At 39.2% G+C, this 24,199-nt stretch overlaps 1 protein-coding gene across 6 annotated transcripts in view; it reads right to left on the bottom strand.

Annotated features, from left to right (window-relative positions):
* Nucleotides 1-159: 159 nt before the first annotated feature.
* The window catches only part of igfn1.1 (immunoglobulin like and fibronectin type III domain containing 1, tandem duplicate 1), a 32,733-nt gene continuing 8,693 nt past the window's right edge, over nt 160-24,199 (bottom strand). For 2 of the 6 annotated variants that reach the window (XM_029774443.1, XM_029774444.1), the window contains exons 3-26: nt 23,183-23,227; nt 21,541-21,660; nt 20,394-20,533; nt 19,980-20,079; nt 19,743-19,833; nt 18,027-18,204; nt 17,760-17,873; nt 13,548-13,716; nt 13,101-13,373; nt 12,269-12,955; nt 9,372-9,461; nt 7,590-7,832; nt 5,834-5,958; nt 5,454-5,595; nt 5,048-5,341; nt 4,331-4,627; nt 3,961-4,140; nt 3,706-3,834; nt 3,304-3,612; nt 3,064-3,149; nt 2,728-2,920; nt 2,322-2,618; nt 1,546-1,872; nt 160-1,391 (exon numbers count right to left, since the gene is read on the bottom strand). In XM_029774443.1, coding sequence (XP_029630303.1) covers nt 1,387-1,391; nt 1,546-1,872; nt 2,322-2,618; nt 2,728-2,920; nt 3,064-3,149; nt 3,304-3,612; nt 3,706-3,834; nt 3,961-4,140; nt 4,331-4,627; nt 5,048-5,341; nt 5,454-5,595; nt 5,834-5,958; nt 7,590-7,832; nt 9,372-9,461; nt 12,269-12,955; nt 13,101-13,373; nt 13,548-13,716; nt 17,760-17,873; nt 18,027-18,204; nt 19,743-19,833; nt 19,980-20,079; nt 20,394-20,533; nt 21,541-21,660; nt 23,183-23,227 — 4,634 coding nt within the window. In that variant the 3' untranslated portion in view covers nt 160-1,386. The remainder of the gene's footprint in view (nt 1,392-1,545; nt 1,873-2,321; nt 2,619-2,727; nt 2,921-3,063; nt 3,150-3,303; nt 3,613-3,705; nt 3,835-3,960; nt 4,141-4,330; nt 4,628-5,047; nt 5,342-5,453; nt 5,596-5,833; nt 5,959-7,589; nt 7,833-9,371; nt 9,462-12,268; nt 12,956-13,100; nt 13,374-13,547; nt 13,717-17,759; nt 17,874-18,026; nt 18,205-19,742; nt 19,834-19,979; nt 20,080-20,393; nt 20,534-21,540; nt 21,661-23,182; nt 23,228-24,199) is intronic. The other 4 variants (XM_029774445.1, XM_029774447.1, XM_029774448.1 and 1 more) reach the window with 3 other exon arrangements.

The raw sequence follows: 24,199 nt of genomic DNA, 5'->3' as shown, positions 1-24,199 counted from the left end.
CATAAAAGAAATACTGTACTATTCAGTAGGTATAAATGATTCCTACACATTTCAAAGCCATCAAAATGCTATGTTGTTGACTAACTCCACAAAACAAATAGTCACTAATCACCTAAGCATTCCTGTATATGTAAAAAGCATCACAAAAATGTACGCAAATTAAACTAATAACCACTGATTTTAATTGATTATCCTGTTCAAACATTAGGAATGCAAACTTCCTACATCATATGAGCTTGAAATATGTATTTACACCAAGCTCTTTTACAACACACCATTCAGATCCATTATTTGTTTAACTTCTACACTGTGATTAGTTGAAGATAGTAGATGTATTAACTTCTATTATATTAAACATTTTACATTTTGTTTAATAATTAAAGATAGCCTAAAGAAAATGAAAGAGGAAAACAAAAACAAACACTATTGACAACAAATATTCATTCTAGTTTTCAAAGAAAGAAATGGGCAAATCAGCATTACTCCATGAGAAGCATAAACAGCAGGTAAAACACATTTCAGAAATTAGTCAGTACCTTTGAAGTTAATGAAACACAGCCACGCATTTGCAGTTCTCATTTGAATGTTTACGCCAGTAAACCTTGATCTCTCTCTCTGCTTGATTTTACTGTTCATTTTCTAAATCAAATTTACTCAAAAGCCACTGAAAACTAGAGCAACATGCATCATTTCAATTTCCAATCATCTTTCCTATACCAATGTTGCACTTTGAGAAGAAAAAACACAAACACAACACTATTCATGACTTGCTTTTAGGCTGCTTTTGATTATTGAACACTGTTGTTACGTTACATAATTGTCTCTCCTTAATTCAAAGAGTGAGATCTCAACCTGAGATCTTCAAACATATGTAGCACCCAGAATGTAGAATAGTCTTATGTTAAATGTGATACAGGGAACGCTGAACTTAAAAATATACACAATGTCATTTCTACACAGAACTGGAAAACAACAGAGGACTTCTGTGAAAGGAAAATTCCACCCAAAAACTATATTTTGGCATTTGTTTCATTAGTCCATTGTTGACATAGTCCTATAATATTTTGGTTGTCAGCAATCAAATGTTCAAGATGTGTCACTTTCAAAATACAGAAATCATCCCTGTATGATGCATTTTGCATCATATGATTCAAAAAGCAGCATCATACGATACAAAATTAATCATACGGAGGATGATATCTGTATTTTGAAAGTTGCATATCTTGAAAACCTGATTGTTGATAAGCAAAAAAATGTGGGACTATGTCAACAATGAAACAAACACCAAATGAAACAAATACCAAAATATCGTTTTTGGATGGAGTTTTCCTTTAGGCTATTTGAATAAAAAAATAAGGACATGATTGTCTTCTTTTTAATGCCAATCTAATCTGAAAAACAAGAACACAAAATGGGATTATAAATAAGTCAAACTGTTTTTAAATGTATTGGTTTCCATTTGAAATTAATTGTTTGCTCTCAAAAAATGTGTTTTATCTCTCAGATTTGCATTTCAATGTAGTACAGCAAAAAATGTGTTTCTACCTGAGACAGTGAGTTTAGTGGAGCACTCTGCCCGGCCCAGGTGGTTCTCTGCGGTGATTTTGTACTCTCCAGTGTCCTTGGGTCCAACCCTCAGTATGAGCATGGAGCAGACCCCACAGGTGTTGGAGATTAGGTAGTTGGTGTTGGTGTTGAGGCTGATATTATTACGGTACCATGTGACATGGGGTGTTGGGTCCCCTCTGACAGCACAGCTCATGTAGCACTCATAACCTTGTGGAGCGGTGTGCATTTTTAACGGGACAAGGAATTTGGGAGGACGCTCTAGGTTGCAGGTCTTAGATTCTGGCCTGTCCAGCACAAACCTTTCTGAAAACACAAACACAGAGGCAAGATTACAGATTACAGTAGTTATTACACACATCCAAATTTGGCACATGGACAGAAATGAAAGTATAGCTGATGAAAGTGTAAATGTCCGCTCACCAGTTGCTGACCAAAAAAACATATCTTTAATAAAGCTTTAGCATTATACAATAATGTTAAAAACGTTATTAATAAAGATTCCTTCTGGGAGGAGCAAACCATGAACGGACACTTCCCTTCATCTAACGGCCAAATGACAAGCTGGGGAGACTTTGGACCCGTCAGTGCCCAAGCTCTCAGTTATTAGGATTGCCATCAAGTGACCCGAAAAATTTCTAGCCTTTTTGTATGTTAAGCATTAAAACCACTCTGATGCATTTCAAAGCACATGGACACTACAAAGACTGGCCCAAAATCCACAATGAAGAGTGACCCAAACAGCTTTTACAAACCTCTTTTGCCTGTGATTTCCCACTTTGGTGATTCTGAGGGTTGAGAAGAGCCCATGTCATTCTTGGCATAGACACGAAACTGGTACTCTCTGCCAGGCATGATGTTACAGGCTGTGAACTTGTTGTTAAAGATGTGGTCTGCCACTGTGTGCCACGTTCTCTTGCTTGAGTCCCGTTTCGACACCAGGTAGTGCAGCCTGTCATCCCTCTTCTCATCAGGAGATGGCGACCAGGAGACGGTCACTGTGCCCGGTACATTCTCATCTACCTCCACAGGACCTGGAGGTTTGGGCTCGTCTAGATCGGACCACAAATAATTATGTGATAAATAATTAACACTGGACCTCAACTGCTTTCAACTTGGTTATTAACAAAACCGCAGTCAGCCATGTTATCAGCATCTCACCTGTAACTCTGATCTCAATGCTGAATGTCTCCTGACCAACAATATTCTTGACCATAATGGTATAGATTCCTGTATCTGAGCGCTCTGAAGAAGGAATCAAAAGTTGGGATGCCCCTTCAGCATTACTGATGGTAACGCGTTTGGACACAGGCATGCCATCCTTCATCCAGGTGACATCTGGCCAAGGGGAGGCCTGTGAAGAACATCAGAATGTAATCACTACATCTACATAACAATGTTATACAACTGGTGAATACTTCATTTGGGTTCTCTCCATTTGTATGAAAGTGGATATTCTTTTAGACATAGAAATAAAACAACATATTTACACTGTACCTCAAAGTTCATGTTGAATCGTGCAGAATTCCCTGCTTGTACCACCATGAAACTCTTGACTTTTTGATCAGTGAATCTTGGCCTGACTGGATGATGCAAAAGCATAAGAACAACGTTCACATTTTCTGTGTCTACGCAGTCAAAGTTGGGGGGGGGGGGGGGGGGGGGGGTGCTTGCAATCAAACTAGATAACCTCAATATGTTGATGCCAACAGGGATGTTTTAAATTAAAGGTCTTACCAGGGGGAGGCATAGCCAGGATGTAGTTGTCCAGCTCTTGCGGCTTGCCTTCTCCCCCGTCATTGGTGGCAATCACTCTCACCCAGTACATTGCCATTGACTTCATGCCTTTCACTGTGAAGGAGGTCATGGTGATGGGGTTATTGTTACAGCGGTCCCACTCTGGGCTTTCAGCTGGTCTGATCTCCACGAAGAATCCCTTGGCTTCATCCTCAACCCCCTCTTCCTCCCTTGGTTTAGTCCAACCCAGGGACAAGGTGGTGTAGGTGGAGTCTGTCACCTTCAGGTCAATGACTTTACCGGGGGGCTCTGAAATTATACAGTGACATAGTAATAGGTCTCAGTTATGGATTAATTTGAAAGAATATCTACGTACACAAAGTACCATTGAGTATGACCTACTTTTTGGATCCCTGGCAAACACAAACTCAGACGGAGTGCCAAATTCACCAGCTCCAGAGTTGTTGATAGCTGCCACACGGAATTCGTATTCCATGCCCTCTATCACGTCTTTCACACCAAGCTCCTTCTCTGTGGTACAAGCATATATACAAAACAATAGCGCAAGTTGTGGGTGAAACTTTAATACTTCATGTATGGAATAAACATGTTTCCTGGTATTTGGAGATAAACAAGAAAAGTTGAAAAGGGTGAAACCTTTTATAATATCATCTGCAGGATTGACAGGGCTCCATATATTGCTTCCCTTCTTGCGTTTCTCCATGTTATATCCCAGAATGTTGGTTCCTCCAGTGTTGGAAGGGGGATTCCATGTCAGAGTGATACAGTCCTTGAAGGCACTGACCACTTTGGGTGCAGAAGGAGGTCCAGCGTATGCTATGTACAGAAATATGGTTTAGCGTTTTCTGGTCCTGTATTAATATATATACAAAATAAGTCACTTAATTTCAGTGTTTAAAAATGTGGTATTGTTATTCTGTACTAGACAATGCACATTGAGATTTACAAAATAACACATAGTAATCCTGAATCACCCTAAATTGGCCTCACCAATTTATGCGCCCACCTTTTGTGCCAGCCTGGACATCCTCTGTCTCCATCAACTCACTGGTGCCCATCTCAGTGTCAGCCCTGATTTTGTAACAGTACCTCCTACCATGTTCCACATCACTGTCCTTGTAGTGGGCCTCTGGACCGATCGGACCCAGCTTTTTCCAGGTGTTGCGGCCTATTTGTTGACGTTCCAGGATGTAGTTTAGTATCTTACAGCCACCATCATCCTTTGGGGACCTCCACTTCACCTCAATGGCATTTTGAGAGGCTTCAATAATCTCCAGAGGTCCCATGGGAGGGGTGGGCTTGTCTGTGAAGAAACAGATGCAGCTTTTACTCTCTGTGCTATTTCTCTTAGCATCATACCATTTTTTCCTGAACTTAAGGGGACAGTGCAATATTTAGGCAATTTATCTACTTACCCAGAGTCAGATGAACTGATGGATACCATTTGTATGTTTCTGCATGCAGTATGAAGTTAAGAGTTAGATTTTGCGAGCCAATATGAACTAGCTTTAACGCAATGACTGGATGTCTACCGGAATAGCTAACATGCTACCACGTACTTCATTCCTACTGGATGCATAGAAGTAAAAATGGTATCCATATTGCACTGTATTCTAAATACATAGTTTGAAAAATAAAATTGTCCTAAGTGACTTGTAACAATCAAGTATTCACACCAAATCAAAGAGAAGTTCTTGCTTGGACCCAGAGAGAATAAACGTACCAATTACAACGATCTTCGCAAAGGCCTCAACAGTTCCAAACTCATTTTTGAGTTTGAACTTGATTTCTCCAGTGTCTTTGCGCTGTAACTTGTTAAGAGTTAGTTGACTATAACTCTCTCCATGCTCTATCTTGATGTTTGTGTCGTCTGAGAGCTCCTCGCCTTCATGGTACCATTGGATCTTCATTGGATCCCGACCCACAAATGGTATCTTGAAAGTGGCTTTTTGACCTTTTTTAATAACGATTGGGACACTAAACTTGTTCAATTCCTCTGGGTCGAATCTAGGTGGATCTACAAAAGAAAGGTACAATAATATAATGAGTGAATTTAAGAATGTTATTAAATATAATGAATCTAGTGCTAAGATTACATGCAAGGAAAAGAAAGTTAAATAGATTTAGACCTTCAACAACAATCATGGCCTCTGTTTTACGCCCATCTGCCTCAAATTTGTATTTTCCAGCATAGTCCTCTGAGATTTTGCTGATTTTCAGGGATTGGAAGAATCCATCTTTAGACATGGTAAGAACATCATCGGGTTCAATCTGAACAGCAAAACACAATATTTAGGCTGATATATCTCTTAAATCTCGTCTGCATTTGCAATGGCCATTAAAACAACTAATATTAGGTCAAAACACAAACACTAAACGCTATATAAGGACTAAACTATAATAATAATAATAATAATAATAATAACGTATTGGTGTTTTTCTATGGCCAGCATAATAATATGTATTGAAGTGGTGATTGGCTAAATTATACTGCAATGTAGACGCTCACCTCCTCTCCATTCAGGTACCATACCCCATCAACATTTTCCTTGCTCAGCTTACAGACAAGTTCAGCTGGGTCTCCCACAATGGCGGTGACGTCAGAAAGCCCAAGGGTGAAGTGAACGCCAGGGTCTGGAAGATTTACCAGATTTACAGTTAGTGGCAGTGCTTAAATTGCAGCTCACCCTTATGTAATTACCTGCAGGGTGAGTGTTGGAATTCATATGAAGTAAAATAATTACATTCATTGCAATCTTTCTTTGTTATACAGTTCATGCATGCATGTATGCATGGCATACAATACAATGGCATCTTAGTGTACTGACTTACCTAAGCTCCGAGTCCTCAGAATCCTGAATCATACATTACTGTTTACATTTATTTCATTACATGTATTTTATTTAGCAGTTTATGTATAAAATACATGTTCAAATGTAAATTGTGATGTTTGAATTTAAATTATTTAAGAGGTGTGATGGATTAAAAACAGACGGCGTTGAACTTCAGTGTAGATGAAGATCGCAAAATGCCACTTCTTCTGCTTTGATTGTTTAAGCAAAATATTGAAGATTGAGTTTTTCCATATTGTTATTTCAGGAATTTGTTGATATGTTTTTATTTTCCGTTATATTCTCTTTCTGTTAGCCTGGGTATGGCATGAGTTCATGGTATAATTCTTCACTCTTGGCCTTCATTCTTGTTTGCTGCCATAGCTCTTTGGTCAAGGTGACAATTGACAAGAGATATTCATATCTAAAGTGTACTGTGTGAAAAAATGTAGCCATCAATTCTTGGCTATGACAATGGTTGTGTGTAAGAGGTGCAGGTTTTTTTCATGTCACTTTCTAAAACATGAGGTTTTATCTTCCAGGCGGCTTCCAAAGCAAGAAGTCTTCATATATCTTTGTTTCTCTTTCTAAAGCTTGAGCTCTTCTTATTTAAGTGATAATGCCCGAGAAGCCTGTGTTTGGAGGATATATTGGTATGGGTGTTGTTAGGCCTGAGACGAAGTCGAGGTCAGTATCACTTTTATACAACGGGTTACCAACATATTCAAATAATGATTTAAATATTTTCTTCTTATATTTTCACATCACCTTCCAAACCATCAAATCCATTCTTATGTATTCATACTTGAATCTTCGTATATTTTCATGAGTTGCTGACGTTTCATGTTCATTTTTATTTTCCTAAAATATGGTTTGAGTCTTCTGTGATCTTCTGATGTGATTATGTTTTAGTAATGAGACCACATTTTGGGGATTTCGCAACACTTATTTCAGTACTAGGTTACACAGGCAAGAATGTTTGTTAAGACAAACAAACTACGAACACAGATGCTTTTTAAACATACTGTAGCACACACAAACACTAAGGCGGCGACATGGATGCAATTTTGTCATCCATCATTAATATGCCCTGCTAGAAATTACTTGTAAACTACATGGTTTAATAAAATAAAAAAGTTCCTCCCAAACCTATCAATTATGAAACATCTACAATACATGTAAATGGGCTGTATGATAATCAATGTCAATATGAAGTATGGATTGTTAACCATTGTTAAAGCCCCCCTTATTCAAGAACACCATCATCCAAAAGGGTCAGGGATCTAATAGGTAATGATTAAACCCAGTATTATTCTGAATGATCACACGTGTGTTCTGTAAGCCCAGCCGGAAAAGTCATTTGTTTTATCAAATGACTTTGATCCTTGAAGGGTGCCTCCCATGCAGTAGTCAATGCAGTATCCATGATCTTACCAATCACCGTCTCCTGAAGGATTGGGCCTGGCCTTGTGCGGCCTGTGCGCTTGCCACGCTTAGCAGCTTCTGCTGGCTCGTTGGCCTCATCGGCACTTGAAGCCTCATCGCCACTTGCAGCCTCATCATTGTTGGCAGACGCAGCACCGCTTGCTGGCTCGGCACCACCAGCACCACCTGCGCTCTTTGCCATTCTTTTTTGGACTTTGGCATCTGTGGCTGTGCCATTACTATTTGTCTTTCCTAGTAATGATTATTATAATCACTGTCAATCACTCATTGATTATTTGTCGACTATTGTTGGGTAAGGCGTTGTAGAGAACCCCAATGGTAACAGTAACAACAGCAGTAACAACAACATCCACGACAACAAAAGCAACAATAGCAACAATAACAATTGCACAACAACTATAACTTTAATACAGAAGGGGTGGTGAAGAACTAGTTTCCAATTACTTATCCAATACAGTTCCAGAAACTGACAAGCCTTACGTATCCATAACTTCTCTGGTTAGTAGCTGGATGTAATTGACATTTTCGTCAAAATAAAAAACATTTTGAGGAAATATGAAGACAATATCCTTTTACCTAAAACTTATTTTTGTTGTACTTGAATAAGTAACCTGGCAAATGTCTTCACCAATCTATGTAATGAAAAGAGAGCCCCTTGCCTAGTGGTTAGAGCATTTGACAAGTAACCGAAAGGTTGCAAGATCGAATCTCCGAGCTGACAAGGTAAAAATCTGTCGTTCTGCCCCTGAACAAGGCAGTTAACCCACTGTTCCTAGGCTGTCATTGAAAATAATAATTTGTTCTTAACTGACTTGCCTAGTTAAATAAAGGAAAAAGAAAGAGCCCCTTTTTTCAAAAGCAAACATTCACAAATGGGTCAACACAACACACAAATAACATACAGATGAAACATCGAAGCACACACACGTGGCATATAAAACACAAACATTAGGTCATATTTGTATTTCAAAGAGTGAAGGATAAGTATGTACATGCTATGTACATTTTGTATTTTACATAAAGATTAATAAGAGGTATGTTAAACTATGCTTGTTATTATTTGTTAAATTTAGAAGGCAGTTAATAATCAAAAGAAAAAAAGATGACACAACCAACTAAGCACTTTCAGAGAAAGGTACTCGAGCTCGACTTAGTTGGAAATTCAATCTTTCCCTACTAAGTATTTATCTGAGGTTCAGACACAAAGTGATGGATGCTCCTGCTAGAGACAGTAATTGTTGGTTTGGACATTATTTAGACATGGTTGGTGACCTGCAATGTGTATGCATTTTACAAACTGCTTCATCAAGTGTATCACTATATTGTGTAGAACAGTCCACTCTAAAGTAAACAAATAGGCCTATGGATTTATGAAAATGTATTTCAAATTATGACAATTAGTACATCATAATGTGGCAGATGTTATGTTTAACTACAGTGCCACAGTTTTGGTCAATTATTTCTGACTTCATATGAAGTCATAGAGTATGGGACCTATTTTGAATGACAGTTATGGCATAATTTTTTTTTTTTTTATCTCCCTTGATATAATGTATATAAACTTCAATAACAAACACATCATACATTTGAGGGTTAATATTAATCCTAAATGTCAGTGTAAGTATTACGTTTAGGATTTCTTTGAGTAAACAAAGGTTTCCTTAATTTATCAGGCCCGGCGTGCCAAAGTCATTTTCGACAAATGACTTTGATATTAAACCAACCTGTTTCCATGCATGTTCATCAAATGCAACCTTCACAAAATCTTACCAACAATCTCTTCCTTGAGCAGTGGGCCTTGCCTTGTGCGTTTCACACGTTTCCCCGATTGCTCACTTGAAGCTTCCTCATCATCATCATCTATTGGTGATCATCAATTTCAAGTTGATGTCAAACAATTTCAATTGTATGTATTTACCTTGTGAATTTTGTATTTGCTTTAAAGGCAAACACATTTGTAATGAAGTTCGTTTGCTAGTACATTAATATGATCAAATCAGACCATGTTCCATGTACTGATGTTGATTAATAATCATTTAAACTACAATATGCCAAAATGTGCAAGCTAATGACATAATTAGATGTTGCATCTCATTTGACAATAATATACAATACCAGTGAAACGTTTGGACACACCTACTCATTCAAGGGTTTTTCTTTATTTTTACAATTTTTTACATTGTGGAATAATAGTGAAGACATCAAAACTATGAAATAACACATACTCTATGGAATCATGTAGTAACCAAAGAAAGTGTTAAACAAATCAAATGTATTTTATATTTGAGATTCTTCAAAGTAGCCACCCTCTGCCTTGATGACAGCTTTTCACACTCTTGGCATTCTCTTAACCTGCTTTATGAGGTAATCACCTGGAATGCATTTCAATTAACAGGTGTGCCTTGTTTGTGGAATTTCTTTCCTTCTCAATGCATTTGAGCCAATCAGTTGTGTTGTGACAAGGTAGGGGTGGTATACAGAAGATAGCCCTATTTGGCAAAAGTCCATATCATGGCAAGAACAGCTGAAATAAGTAAAGAGAAGCGACAGTCCATCATTACTTTAAGACATAAAGTTCAGTCAATCTGGACAATTTCAAGAACTTTGAAAGTGCAGTCCCAAAAACCATCAAGCGCTATGATGACACTGGCTCTCATTAGGAACGCCACAGGAAAGGAATACCCAGAGTTACCCCTGCTGCAGAGGATAAGTTAGAGTTACCAGCCTCAGAAATTGCAGCCCAAATAAATGCTTCACAGAGTTCAAGTAATAGACATATCTCAAAATCATCTGTTCAGAGGAGACAGCATGAACAGGCCTTCATGGTCGAATTTCTGCAAAGAAACCACTACTAAAGGACACCAATAGAAAGAAGAGACTTGCTTGGACCAAGAAACACAAGCAATGGGCATGCTTGCGGTGGAAATCTGCGGTGGACATCTGTCCTTCGGTCTGATTAGTCAAAATGTAAGACTTTTGGTTCCAACCGCTGTGTCTTTGTGAGGCGCAGAGTAGGTGAACGGATTATCTCTGCATGTGTGGTTCCCACCGTGAAGCATGGAGGAGGTGGTTTGATGGTCTTGGGGTGCTTTGCTAGTGACACTGTCTGTGATTTATTTTGAATTCAAGGCACACTTAACCAGTATGGCTACCACATCATTCTGCAGTGATATGCCATCCCATCTGATTTGCGCTTAGTGGGACTATCATTTGTTTTCAACAGGACAATGACCCAACACACCTACAGGCTGTGTAAGGGTTATTTGACCAAAAAGGAGAGTGATGGAGGGCTGCATCGGATGACCTGGCCTCCACAATTACCTGACCTCAACCCAATTGAGATGTTTTGGGAAGAGTTGGACCGCAGAGTGAAGGAAAAGCAGCCAATAAGTGCTCAGCATATGTGGGAATTCTTTCAAGACTGTTAGAAAAGCATTCCAGGTGAAGCTGGTTGAGAGAATGCCAAGAGTGTGCAAAGCTGTCATCAAGGCAAAGGGTGGCTACTTTGAAGAATCTCAAATATAAAATATATTTTGATTTGTTTAACACTTTTTTGGTGCTCAGCATAATCCTACAATGTAGAGAATAGTAAAACTAAAGAAAAACTCTTGAACGAGTAGGTGTGTTCAGACTTTTGACTGGTACTGTATGTCAGTTGTTATATACATGGATGTATGAAAATAAAGACTGGAGGCCAAAGCAATAACAAAAAAACATAATTTTAAAATGGATGCACACAAAAACGAATGATTTGATGATTTGAATCTTAGTTGACTTGTCAGGGGTGTGTGTCCTTTACTTGCTTTTTTTATGGTAGGTACTTCTTAAAGGCATACTTTGGGATTTTGACAATGAGGCCCTGTATCTACTTCCCCAGATAAACTGGTGAATACCATTTTTATGTCTCTGCATGCAGTTTGAAGGAAGATGCTAACTAACTGGATGGAAGTTACTGTGCTAACACTTGTTGGCATATTTTTTTAACATTTTTCTTTTTTTATATTTAACCTTTATTTAACTAGGCAAGTCAGTTAAGAACAAATTCTTATTTTACAATGACAGCCTACACCGGGCAAACCCGGACAACGCTGGGCCAATTGTGAGCCGCTCTATGGGACTCCCAATCACGGCCTGTTTTGATACAGCCTGGATTTGAACTAGGGTAACTGTAGTGACGCTTGTAGCACTGAGATGCAGCGCCTTCCACCACTGCGCCACTCGGGATAGGCTCGAATAAGCTCGCATAGGCTCTAACTTCCTTCATACTGGACACAGAGACAGAAAAGTGGTATCCACAAATTCATCTCTCAGGTGAAATAGATAAAGGGCCTAATATCCAAAATCCCAAAGTATTCATTTTAGTAGTGCTTTTAGAGGTTACCTTACCTAAATGAATCCTCTTTGGTCAATCAGTGACTTCAATTACAATCTGGTGTTAATGACCTTGAGACAGTCATCCCAGTCATAGAAATATGACATCTGGGTGAACTATACTTAGTGTAGTGGATATACTCTATGGGCCAGTTTCCCAGAACTAAAAAGCATGCATAATGGAGAATCTCCATTGAACATGTTTTTTTGTCTAAATCTGTGTCCGGGAAACTGGCCACAATGTCTCCCATTTAAACTACTTCACAATATTATCAGAGGAAGATATAGTTTCTTACCTATGACCGTGTCTGGAACAACTTGGCCGCTTCTCACACGCTTTGTTTTTATGGCTCCATCTTCCTCATCAGACTCATCTGTGCTTATTACTATGTCATCGTATTCCGATCCAGATCCAGCATCTCCATCAGCCCCATCACCTGCAGCTCCAACACCTGCAGCCCCACCACCTGCAGCCCCAACACCTGCAGCCCCAACACCTGCAGCTCTACCACCTGCAGCTCCACCACCTGCAGCCCCAACACCTGCAGCTCCACCACCTGCAGCCCCACCACCTGCAGCTCCACTACCTGCAACTCCACCACCTGCAGCCCCAGCACCTGCAGCCCCACCTCCTGCAGCTCCACCACCTGAGGCTTTCTTCTTTGCCTTTGCTTTCTCCTTAGCATCTTTTAATTTAGCAGCTTTTTTCTCTGCCTTAGCCTTTGCCTTAGCTTCCGCAGCCCTAGATGCCTCTCTGGCGGCTTTAGCGGCTGCATCAGCGGCCTCTTTCTCAGCCTGGGCAGCTGCGTCAGTGACCCCTCTCTCAGCAGCCTTTATCTTTGCTTCCGCCATCCTCTCTTCCATGTCTTTCTTGTGTTTTTCCGCCTGCTCCTTTGCTATTTTCTCCAGATCCAAATCACCTCCTCCAGCCTGGGTTGTTTTGCGAGCTACCTTCTTGCCTTTGTTCGCAGGGTTCTTGTCAACTAAATCAGAGAATTTGCGAGCTATTTAATATAATGGTAGCCAGTGACGTGTGTGATTCACTGTTCATTTATATGGTTTATGAATACAACTGATATGCTGAAAGATTGTTCAAAAACATTCCATGACAAAATTGAATAACCTCACCTTCCACCACAAGCCAGGCATTACAGGAATGGATACCTGCCACAGCTGCGTAGATACCAGCATCCAAAGGCTGACAATCCTTCACTAGCAACTTGTGGATGAGCTTGTCTTCAGACACTGTGATTTCAAATTTGTCATTATTTTCTATCGGGGCACTCTTGCCCATCCAATTAATCTCAGCCATAGGTGCAGTTAAGACACACTGAAAGATGGCATCTTGTCTTTCTTCTGCCTTCACCTCCTGAATTTTGACAGCGAAATTTACAGGTGGAACTGAAAGATGGAAAGAGAGTAGGGAATAATACATACTAAGACAATCCAGTTCACACAATAACATTGTCATGCTTCTCAAATTCTTCAAACACCAATTTTACAAATACTGCATTTCTAGTCCTTGAATTATTTTTTCTAGTCTCTATTTAGACTGCGATTTGCATTTGTACTCACTTTTGAAATCCGTGGAGAAAACATTAACTCCCTCTACATCCACTGAATAGAGACCAGCATCTGCCGGGTCTAGATTTTTGATCGTGAAAATGAACTTTTTGCCAACTCGTTTCAGTTGGTGCTTCATTTCTTCTTCCATCTCAACGGTGTAAGGAACCATAATACCATCCTGCAGAGTATATATATCGTTTACTTTTTTTATCGTTTTTTATCTACTTTCCGAGAGTCAGATGAACTCGTTGATACCAGTTTTATATCTTTGCGTCCATTATGAAGGAAGTTGGAGGTAGTTTTGTGAGCCAATGCTAACTAGCGTTAGCACAATGACTGGAAGTCGACAGCTGTTCCCATAGACTTCTTGTCATTGCGCTAACTGTACTTAGCATTTGCGCTAAATTTAGTTGGCAAATTCCTTTAAACTGCACACAGAGACATAAAAATAGTATCCACAAGTTCATCTGACTCTGGGGAAGTAGATACAGTGCATTCGGAAAGTATTCAGACCCCTTGACTTTTTCCACATTTTGTTATGTTACATATTCTAAAATGGATTAAATGAAACATTTTTCTCATCAATCTACACACAATACCCCATAATGCCAGAACAAAAACAGGTTTTTGAAATTTATTTTATAAGAATTCAGACCCTTTGCTATGAGATTATAAATGTAGTTATTAAGGTGAATCGTGTTTCCATTGATGATCCATGATATGTTTCTACAACTTGATTGGAGTCAACCTGTGGTAAATTAAATTGATTGGACATGATTTGGAAGGGCACACACCTGTCTATATAAAGTCCCACAGTTGACAGTGCATGTCAGAGCATAAACCAAGCCATGAGGTCGAAGGAATTGTCCGTAGAGTTCCCAGAACATGATTGTGTTGAGGCACAGATCTGGGGAAGGGTACCAAAACATTTCTGCAGCATAAAAGTCCCCAAGAACACAGTGGCCTCCATCGTTCTTAAATGGAAGAAGTTTGGAATCACAAAGGCTCTTCCTTGAGCTGGCTGCCTGCCCAAACTGAGCAATCGGGGTAGAAGGGCCTTGGTCAGAGAGGTGGCCAAGAACCTGATGGTAAATCCGACAGAGCTCTAGAGTTCCTCTGTGGAGATGGGAGAACCTTCCAGAAGGATAACCATCTTGTCAGCACTTCACCAATCACGTCTTTATGGTAGAGTGGTGTCATGTCTTTGGCTATGACGGATTAAGTGAAATGACATGCTATTCTATAAAATAATTTCTCTGTAATTAATATTACATGATTAACCTGTTGGGGCTACGGGGCAGTATTTTCACGGCCGGATACAAAATGTACCCGATTTAAACTGGTTACTACTCTTGCCCAGAAACGAGAATATGCATATAATTAGTAGATTCGGATAGAAAACACTCTAAAGTTTCTAAAACTGTTGGAATGGTGTCTGTGAGTAAAACATAACTCATATGGCAGGCCAAAACCTGAGAAGATTCCATGCAGGAAGTGCCCTGTCTGACAATTTGTTGTCCTTCTGTTGCATCTCTCTCAAAATTACAGCATCTGTGCTGTTACGTTACACTTTCTAAGGCTTCCATTGGCTCTCTAAAGCCTTTAGAAAGCAGAATGACGCGTCTCCTGTCTCTGGGCAAAGTACAGCAGCAGAGTATGTAAGTGGCCTGCCTGGGGACAGTGACACTGGAGATGCGCATTCACGTGACTTCGGCATTTTTTTCTTTCTCTCTTTGAATGAATAAAACGTTGTCCGGGTGGAATATTATCGCTATTTTACGAGAAAAATAGCATAAAAATTTATTTTAAACAGCGTTTGACATGCTTCTAAGTATGGTAATGGAATATTTAGAATTCTTTTGTCACGAAATGCGCTCGCGCGTTACCCTTCGGATAGTGACCTGAACGCACGAACAAAACGGAGGTATTTGGATATAATTATGCATTATTTGGAAACAAAACAACATTTGTTGTTGAAGTAGAAGTCCTGCGAGTGCATTCTGACGAAGAACAGCAAAGGTAATCCACTTTTTCTAATAGTAATTCTGAGTTTAGGTTGTCCCAAACTTGGTGGGTGTCAAATTAGCTAGCCGTGATGGCTGAGCTATGTACTCAGAATATTGCAAAATGTGCTTTCGCCGAAAAGCTATTTTAAAATCTGACATAGCGTTTGCATAAAGGAGTTCTGTATCTATAATTCTTAAAATAATTGTTATGTATTTTGTCAACGTTTATCATGAGTAATTTAGTAAATTCACCGGAAGTTTTCGGTGGGTATGCTAGTTCTGAACATCACATGCTAATGTAAAAAGCTGTTTTTTGATATAAATATGAACTTGATTGAACAAAACATGCATGTATTGTATAACATAATGTCCTAGGAGTGTCATCTGATAAAGATCATCAAAGGTTAGTGCTGCATTTAGCTGTGGTTTTGGTTTTTGTGACATATATGCTTGCTTTGAAAATGGCTGTGTGATTATTTTTGGCAGGGTACTCTCCTGACATAATCTAATGTTTTGCTTTCGCTGTAAAGCCTTTTTGAAATCGGACAATGTGGTTAGATTAACGAAAGTCTTATCTTTCAAATGGTTTAAAATAGTCATATGTTTGAGAAATTGAAGTTATAGCATTTTTGAGGTATTTGTATTTCACGCCACGCGATTCCACTGGCTGTTGAATAGGGTGGGACGCAAACGTCCCACTGGCCCAGAGAGGTTAAGCTAATCAGGTTGATAATTAACTAGAAAGTCGGGGCACCACGAAAGAATGTTTCTAGAGCTGTTATCTTCCGAATAAACTCTTAAAGACCTAGTAATCTTTTACATCAATAGCAGTCAATATTAATCGTCACCTTATTTCAGTCTCATCTGACCATCATAGAATTCTTGGTTATCTTCACGAACCCTGGCTAACAAGTTCAATCAGCAATACAAACTTTGGTTTAATTATTTATTTACTAAATACCTAAATAATCACACAGAATTACATAAACACAGAATGGATCATACATTGATTACTAATTATGTCCAACAAGAAAACGTCCCTGGGGGACGGAACCTGTATGACAGCTGGTTACACAAAGAGAGGGGGTTGGGCTTGAATGAAAGCGCGGGAGGACTGAAGAGCAAAGGGAGAAGCTATGCTATCGTAAATACAGAATCTTATGCATTCTAAATAACCACCCATTTGGAAAAGGACAATGCAATAAATATTTACTCTGAGCTGCACTTCAATAGGTTGGTTGTAGATGGAAGGCCGTGTTGCCCAACAGAGATCTTCCTTTTCCTTTGAAGAGTGTCTATGGTGGTAAACTGGATATGTTGTAGTATAGTGTTGTTTGTTAGGACAGATCCTTTGTCCGTCCTTTCCTAGCCCACATTTACAGCTGCTGTTGCTAACTCAACGGCTAGGATGTCTCACTTCTTTAGTGAATAAGAGTTCAAAGTTCATACCATTCGCAACCAAAGCTCACGCTGAGATTGGCTTAGTTCTGTAGTTGACATGTTAGTCCTTTTAACATATGCACCCTCGTCCTATCGTCCTCGGAACAAGAAGTTACATTTTCTTCAAGGGCTTTATATAAGAGGGGAAAGAAGGGCGTGTTTCATAGTTTATAACCAATGTCTCTTCACATGGGCGGGGCCACTGAGTTGAGCATAGTTCACTCATGAAAACCCAATTCTCTCATTTGGAAGCTAAAAGTACATTTCATCTTTTCACAAATAGTTTAATATTTAAAGATTTAAATTGCACAACAATTCCATGTGAATCTGATAACTATAATGTGCAGACTTTCCAAGATACAGTTTATGTCATCCTATCATTAGTAAGAATGTCTCAGACGCCAACTGATCTGGCATCATATTCATTAAGTACCAACGCATATTTTCAACTGGTTGGATTACCGAAATATGGTTCCTTTCCCCCCACCTTTTGATGTTCCCAGACTCTCTATGTTTAACAAAGGCTTTTCAAGAGTCCTTCGGTAGAGTCAAGAGAGAGGAAAGGGAGAAAGGTATTTTTGGGGGGTCATAAACCTTACCCACAGGCCAAGGTCATGACAGTGGTGACACAGAAGCCCAAGAATACCCACAAATACTAGAGGCTGTAATTGCTGCCAAAGGTGCTTCAAGAAAAGTACTGAATAAAGAGTCTGAATACTTATGTAAATGAAATAAACAGGAGAGCTATTGAACAGTTTGGTATGAGCTTTCATACCTTGTAGAGGAAAATCCTGCTGCTGGCATCTTTAAGATCCATGTCAATTTCAAACGTTGCATTTTCATCAGCATTGACTTCGATGTGTTTGAGCAAACTGATATGTTCAATAAACTGAAACAGACAAATATAAAAGGTACGGTAAAATGACTGAGAAACCATAAGATCTTTGAAAAATCAAACAGGTAACTGACACATTCTCCCTTTTACTTTATTGGTGTTTTCTTCAAAATAACACCAGTAAAAAGATATTCCATAGTACTATACCTGTGCCTGTTCCACTTCTCTCTCCCTTTTCATTTCAGCCAGTTTTGTCAGCATCCCACGGAAATTAGTGATGCCATACTCAGCACAGATTTGTTCATAATCTTTCTTGTCGGCACTCATCAGGATCTCCCAAATTTTCTCTTCAGATTCGAGTGGCTTTTGCTCATGGACTTCTCCACTGCAGATCAAATCAAATGTTATTTGTCACATGTGCCGAATACAACAGGTGTACAGTGAAATGCTTAATTAAAAGTGCATACCCTACAATGTTTTAAAAGGTTTTAAGAAATAAAAGTGTCAAGTAAAAGTAACAAATATATAAAATATAAAAGTAACAAATTTAAAATAAAAGTAACAAATAATTAAACAGCAGCAGTAAAATAACAATAGCAAGGCTATATACAGGGGGTACCGGTACAGAGTCAATGTTAGTCGAGGTAATTGAGGCAATATGTACATATAGGTAGAGTATAAAAGTGACTGTGCGTAGATAATACACAGAGAGTAGCAGCAGCGTAAAAGAGGGATCTGTTTAACCCTTTGATTAGCTGTCCAGGAGTCTTATGGCTTGGTGGTAGAAGCTGTTATGAAGCCTTTTGGACCTAGACTTGGCGCTCCGGTACCGCTTGCTGTGCGGTAGCAGAGAGAACAGTCCATGACTAGGGTGGCTGGAATCTTTGACAATTTTTAGGGCATTCCTCTGACACCGCCTGATATTGAGATCCTGGATGGCAGGAAGCTTGGTCCCAGTGATGTACTGGGCTGTACGCACTACCCTCTGTAGTGCCTTGCAGTCGGAGGCCGAGCAGTTGCCATACCAGGCAGTGATGCATCCAGTCAGGATGCTCTCGATGGTGCAGCTATAAAACCTTTTGAAGATCTGAGGACTATTGCCAAATTTTTTCAGTCTCCTGATGGGGAATAGGTTTTGTCGTGCCCACTTCACGACTGTCATGGTGTGCTTGGACCATGTTAGTTTGTTGGTGATGTGGACACCAAGGAACTTGAAGCTCTCAACCTGCTCCACTGCAGCCCCGTCGATGAGAATGGGGGCGTGCTCGGTCCTCTTTTTCTTGTTGTCCACAACAATCTCCTTTGTCTTGATCACGTTGAGGGAGAGGTTGTTGTCTTGGCACCACATGGCCAGGTCTCTGACCTCCTCCCAATAGACAGTTTCATCGTTGTTGGTAATCATCAGCAAACTTGATGATGGTGTTGGAGTCGTGCCTGGCCATGCAGTCATGAGTGAACAGGGAGTACAGGATGGGACTGAGCACGTACCCCTGAGGGGCCCTTGTGTTAAGGATCAGCATGGTGGATGTGTTGTTACCTACTCTTACCACCTGGGGGTGGCCCGTCAGGAAGTCCAGGATCCAGTTGCAGAGGGAGGTGTTTAGTCACACAGGATGATCATTTACCATGCATGCATTCATTTAAATTGCTATTGCAGAGTTGCAGCTTGTATTTAGTAATTGTCTCCTGTTATACAAATCTATTCAGCATCGTGTTTCCCTCTGTCACTTAGGGCGTGTTTTCCAGACCTGAACCCTTTTCAAACAGAGAGCTTTAACTTATTGTTACTTCTTTTTAGAGGTTTGGATTGTCTGTTTGAAAGGTTTAGGAGTTAGGAAACTGTGAATTTTAACCACTAAAATACCCGTTCAAGACCTATTTACACAACCTGTTAATAAAGTACAATGTAATACATTCTCTTACCGCTTCTTCAACATTGTTCTAAAAGACCCAGGTTTGAGTGCTTCTAGTTCTTCTTTGGACTTGGCTATTTCCTTCGTCTTTTTGAATCCAACTGGACAGAAAGGATTCGTAATGTTTATGTCTTAACGTGTTGATCATTCTTTTTAAATCATTAGAATGCACTTGCTTGACAAGATAAATATTGCTTAAGAGAGATTTAGATTAGATGTGTTAGAGTTCTCTTTTTGTGTGTCTTACCTTCAATGACATTCAGCTGGATAGTGCAAACAGCCTTTCCATACTCATTTGTTGCAAAGCATTTGTAGGTGTCGGCATCTTCTGTACATACTTTGGGGATCTGTAAGCAAATTGATAATGTATTAACTACGTACTTCCCATCGACTGCTGTTAAGGTCTATAAAACAAATAAATTGAAATATACTTCAAGGGCAATTGTTTTATTTATTTTAAAATCGAGAAATTTAACCAATAATTATTATAATACATTGTTTCATGTTAAAGGGTTGAAATATAAAGGTTGGAGTAAAAAGGAGGGGACTTGTAGAAGTCAAGAGATTGGGCAGCATTTGAGGATTCTGAAATTGACAATATGTCTCCTTTATTGTTGAGTATAAGAACCAGTTGGTGCTGAATGGTGATAAACATGCTTACCTCTAGGGTGTGTTCACCGGTCGCCTCGTCATACTTGCTCTGGAACTTCTGTGGATCGTCTATCTTTCCATTTGCTCGGTTCCATGTCACTTTGGGTGTAGGTTCACCATACACAATGGCTTTGAACACTCCGAACTTGCCTGATTTGTGATTAGAGTCATAGAATACTCGTAAATAGTAGCATTTTGTACCATTGTGTTTTTCTTCTGATGTCCACTATATGTTCGTATTTGGGTGTCTAATTAGTCCATCCTTTTGGTGATACAATTTTACATAAGGATTAGTGCGATAGGTCAGACTGTATTTGTTTGGTATGTTATTGAATACATTGCATTTTCACCAAATATGATGTGTAACATTCGTTATACAACTACCCCCAATGATGAAAGAGCTAGGCGTTAATTATGGCATATGCTTTAATAAGGAGCTTAACAGTCTGCCTCTATTAAAGGTTGTGTCACCAATCTAAGTGTGCAAGGTTAAATAAGGATTTGGTATGTGAGTGGGTAGGGCATAGAAGGTCATCATAATCATAAATTATGTAGAGTCTACATTTCATTTCTGTTGCAAATGAAGTTGATATGAGCCATCTGTAAGGATTGCATTTTGTGGACTCCACCATACATCACATGCCTTATGACCACTGTCACATGTCATGGCCTGAAGCCTGTGGAACCTACTCCAAATGATATAAATGTCTCAACTGAGAATTAAAGTAATGCAATCGGGCCTATCCCTACATGTCCTTATGCTGCTTGTCTTAGTCAGGACAAAATATAATATATGCCATTTAGCAGACACCTTCATCCAAAGCACCTTACAGTCATGTGTGCATTTGATATATTTTTTATTTACGTATGGGAGGTCCTGGGAATCAATCCCACTCTCCTGGCGTTGCAGGTGCCATGCTCTACCAACTGAGCTACAGAGGACCACATATGTTAATCCGATCAGCACCCCCGCTGCAGTGGGTCACTGTTCCCATTTTGGTTGACCCAATTCCTATGTGCTGCAGCTTGGAATATTACATTTGTTTTTTTCCCCTCTTTGTTTATAAGGCAATAGCAGAACACATAACATGTATTGCAGTATAATAGGAAAGCTATGCCTGTTAATGCAGAATATTACATGATTAACTGTTCCTTACCCTCCTGAATGGTCAACGCGATGGGCTTGCGGGTGAAGTCAGGGTGGCTTTTCCCCTCTGGTATTTCCTCCACATACTGCGTGATCATAACTCCAGGGACTTTTGATCTGAATTTCTTGACTGATCACACACACACAAAAAAATAAATCATTAGAATATTGCATAATTATTTGATAACATTGTTAGCACTTACTGCTTAAAACAATTGAGATTTGCATTAATGGTTGACCAAATCTAACACCCATAATGTCTAATACCTAATAATATCATGTAATATTTGACTTTTTGAATGTAAGGGATTGAGGGCCAGATTCGGACCTAATATTACTGTAGAAGTAGTCATAGTACAACTAATAAGCCCAAGACAGTCTTGTTAAAGTAATGGCTGATACACCAAAACATGGAGTAGACTAGTAGTATCAGGTCAGGAATACTGCCCTAAATCACATGCCACATCTAGCAAGAAAATACACCTATATGCAAAGTTTGCGCGTGTTATTTTCATACCAAAATGAAGCCAACTAAGCAAAAAACATGAAGTTATTATTATTTTCACTTTAGATCAATGCATCATTGTTCTCTTAATATTTATGGTACTGTAAATTTTTCTTTTAAAGCTGAAATCTGTAGTTGGTGAAACTACCATGTCCTGTTAGAGATATTGCATCAACAAATAAGTAACTTCAAACAATGCCACGATGCTGGACGCTCCTCTCCTCTGTTTCATCAACAAAACAAAACAATAATAAAGGGGCTGGGGTGAACAGTGGCGCTGTTTCCCCCTTGACGGATTTCAGCTTTAATGTGATGTCTCTTTTTATTATAACAGCTGCAACTTAGCGCCGCTGCAGATACTTAGTCAATCTGACCCCAACTGTTTCAAATTATGTTTGGTCATCCATTCTATTTCTATCCATATTTCTCTGTTTTACTTGACTACTGTAACTGAACACAAATATAATTTCACAGCACTGATGAGTAGTCATGAGCAAAAAATTGTTTCATGCAGATGTTAATTGTCTGTAAGAACATTTTCTGGAAGCCCATAACCTAAAACCTAGGTCATGAAGGGCCCAATCTGTCCTCCCACATACTCAACTTGTATTCTCTTGCACAAGCTACAGTTAGGTTGCAAGACAATATAAGGACCTCATAGCAATCATCCACAATGCCCCTTAGGGATTGTTTGTCAGTATTAATGGATTTGTCATTTGTTTAGAATTCTACAATGAAGTGCATCTGCTGAAAGTTTGAGTCATACAAGTACACGAATTACACCATTCATATGATGATGTATACAGTGGCCTACATGCAACACAGTCATTACTTTCATCCACAATGCTTTGGTACAGTAAAACACCCCGAAAAAAAAGTATAAGGCATACTCTCTTAGAAAAAAAGGTGCTATCTAAAACCTTAAAGGGTTCTTCCGCTTTCCCCGTAGGATAACCATTAGAAGAACCCTTTTTGGTTTCCATGTAGAGGCCTTTTGTAGAGGCCTTTTGTAGAGGCCTTTTGTAGAGGCCTTCTGGGTTCAGTGTTGAACCCTTTCCACAGTGGAAACTTTTTTCTAAGATTGTACAAAGAGAAAGACACATCAATGGAAACTCAAGTTGCTGGAGTTTCCTTTTCTCTCGCATACCTTTTTTGTGTTTGGGCTTTTCCATAGCACCCTCAGCACCATCCACTTTACAAGCAACATGACAGCAAGAGAAAGGAAAATGCACAGGAAACATTAATCCCGACAAAAGCACCTGAGAGAGGCTTGGGAACTTCGACAGGATTATGAATCCACACATACAGTACATAGATACATACGATTAACATTAAACACAAGGACAAGGGAAACATCCAACACACACAACTTGGAGAGAACCAACCTCCTAAGGTTTTTCAGAAGAGTATTTGATGGAACAAAAGTTTGAAAGAAACATTTTGGAAGATTAATTGTATATATACATTTGTAACCATTACGAATTTCTGAGTACATCAGATCATGGAGTTAACAGCAATTATATTGTTTCCTAAGTCCTTATGCTGCTTGTCTTAGTCTTAGTTATATATTTTAATATTTAGCATACAAGGTATTTTTTCTCTATGATGATGGCCTATTAATACTAACTAAGAACTAGTGGTGTTAAATTATACTAAATCTGCTGACCAACTTTGGTGTATCAGATATCAGATATGCCAGTCCTCATTGGCATCCAATAAGGTCCCATTTAATATGTTGTGGTCGTCCATAGGGTTGGGCTGTTGAGAGTCCTTTTCTGTGCCAGTTACAGTGCATATTAATAGTTGGCTGTAAATTGATTTGGAAAACAGCTGAGGAAGATGATATATCAGATTATGTCTTCTACCAAACAGTTTATTGTCAGACATCCATCTTTTGAGTCCAGTCTTCCCATTTCAATCTTCCCCACAGTGAAAATTCTTTAAACGCTTCAGTTTACTGGTCAAATATGATCTCAAACTTAATCTTCTGTTTAGATTTGTTGACTAAGTAGATATGTTGTCAAGCATTCAGCACAGGTTTGAGAGATTTCTCTTGATGTTAAATCAGTTCTTCAGTTTAGTTTTTCTAGCATAAGCGTGTTGTCTTACAGTTTTGTGATGTATTTTTTGTAAACTGCAAGTAAATAAAACAATTCACAGCACT

Source organism: Salmo trutta, chromosome 14, assembly GCF_901001165.1.
Source record: "Salmo trutta chromosome 14, fSalTru1.1, whole genome shotgun sequence".
NCBI lineage: Eukaryota > Metazoa > Chordata > Actinopteri > Salmoniformes > Salmonidae > Salmo > Salmo trutta.
Note: the sequence above shows the minus strand (reverse complement) of the source record. Positions and strands in the feature narration are given on the sequence as shown.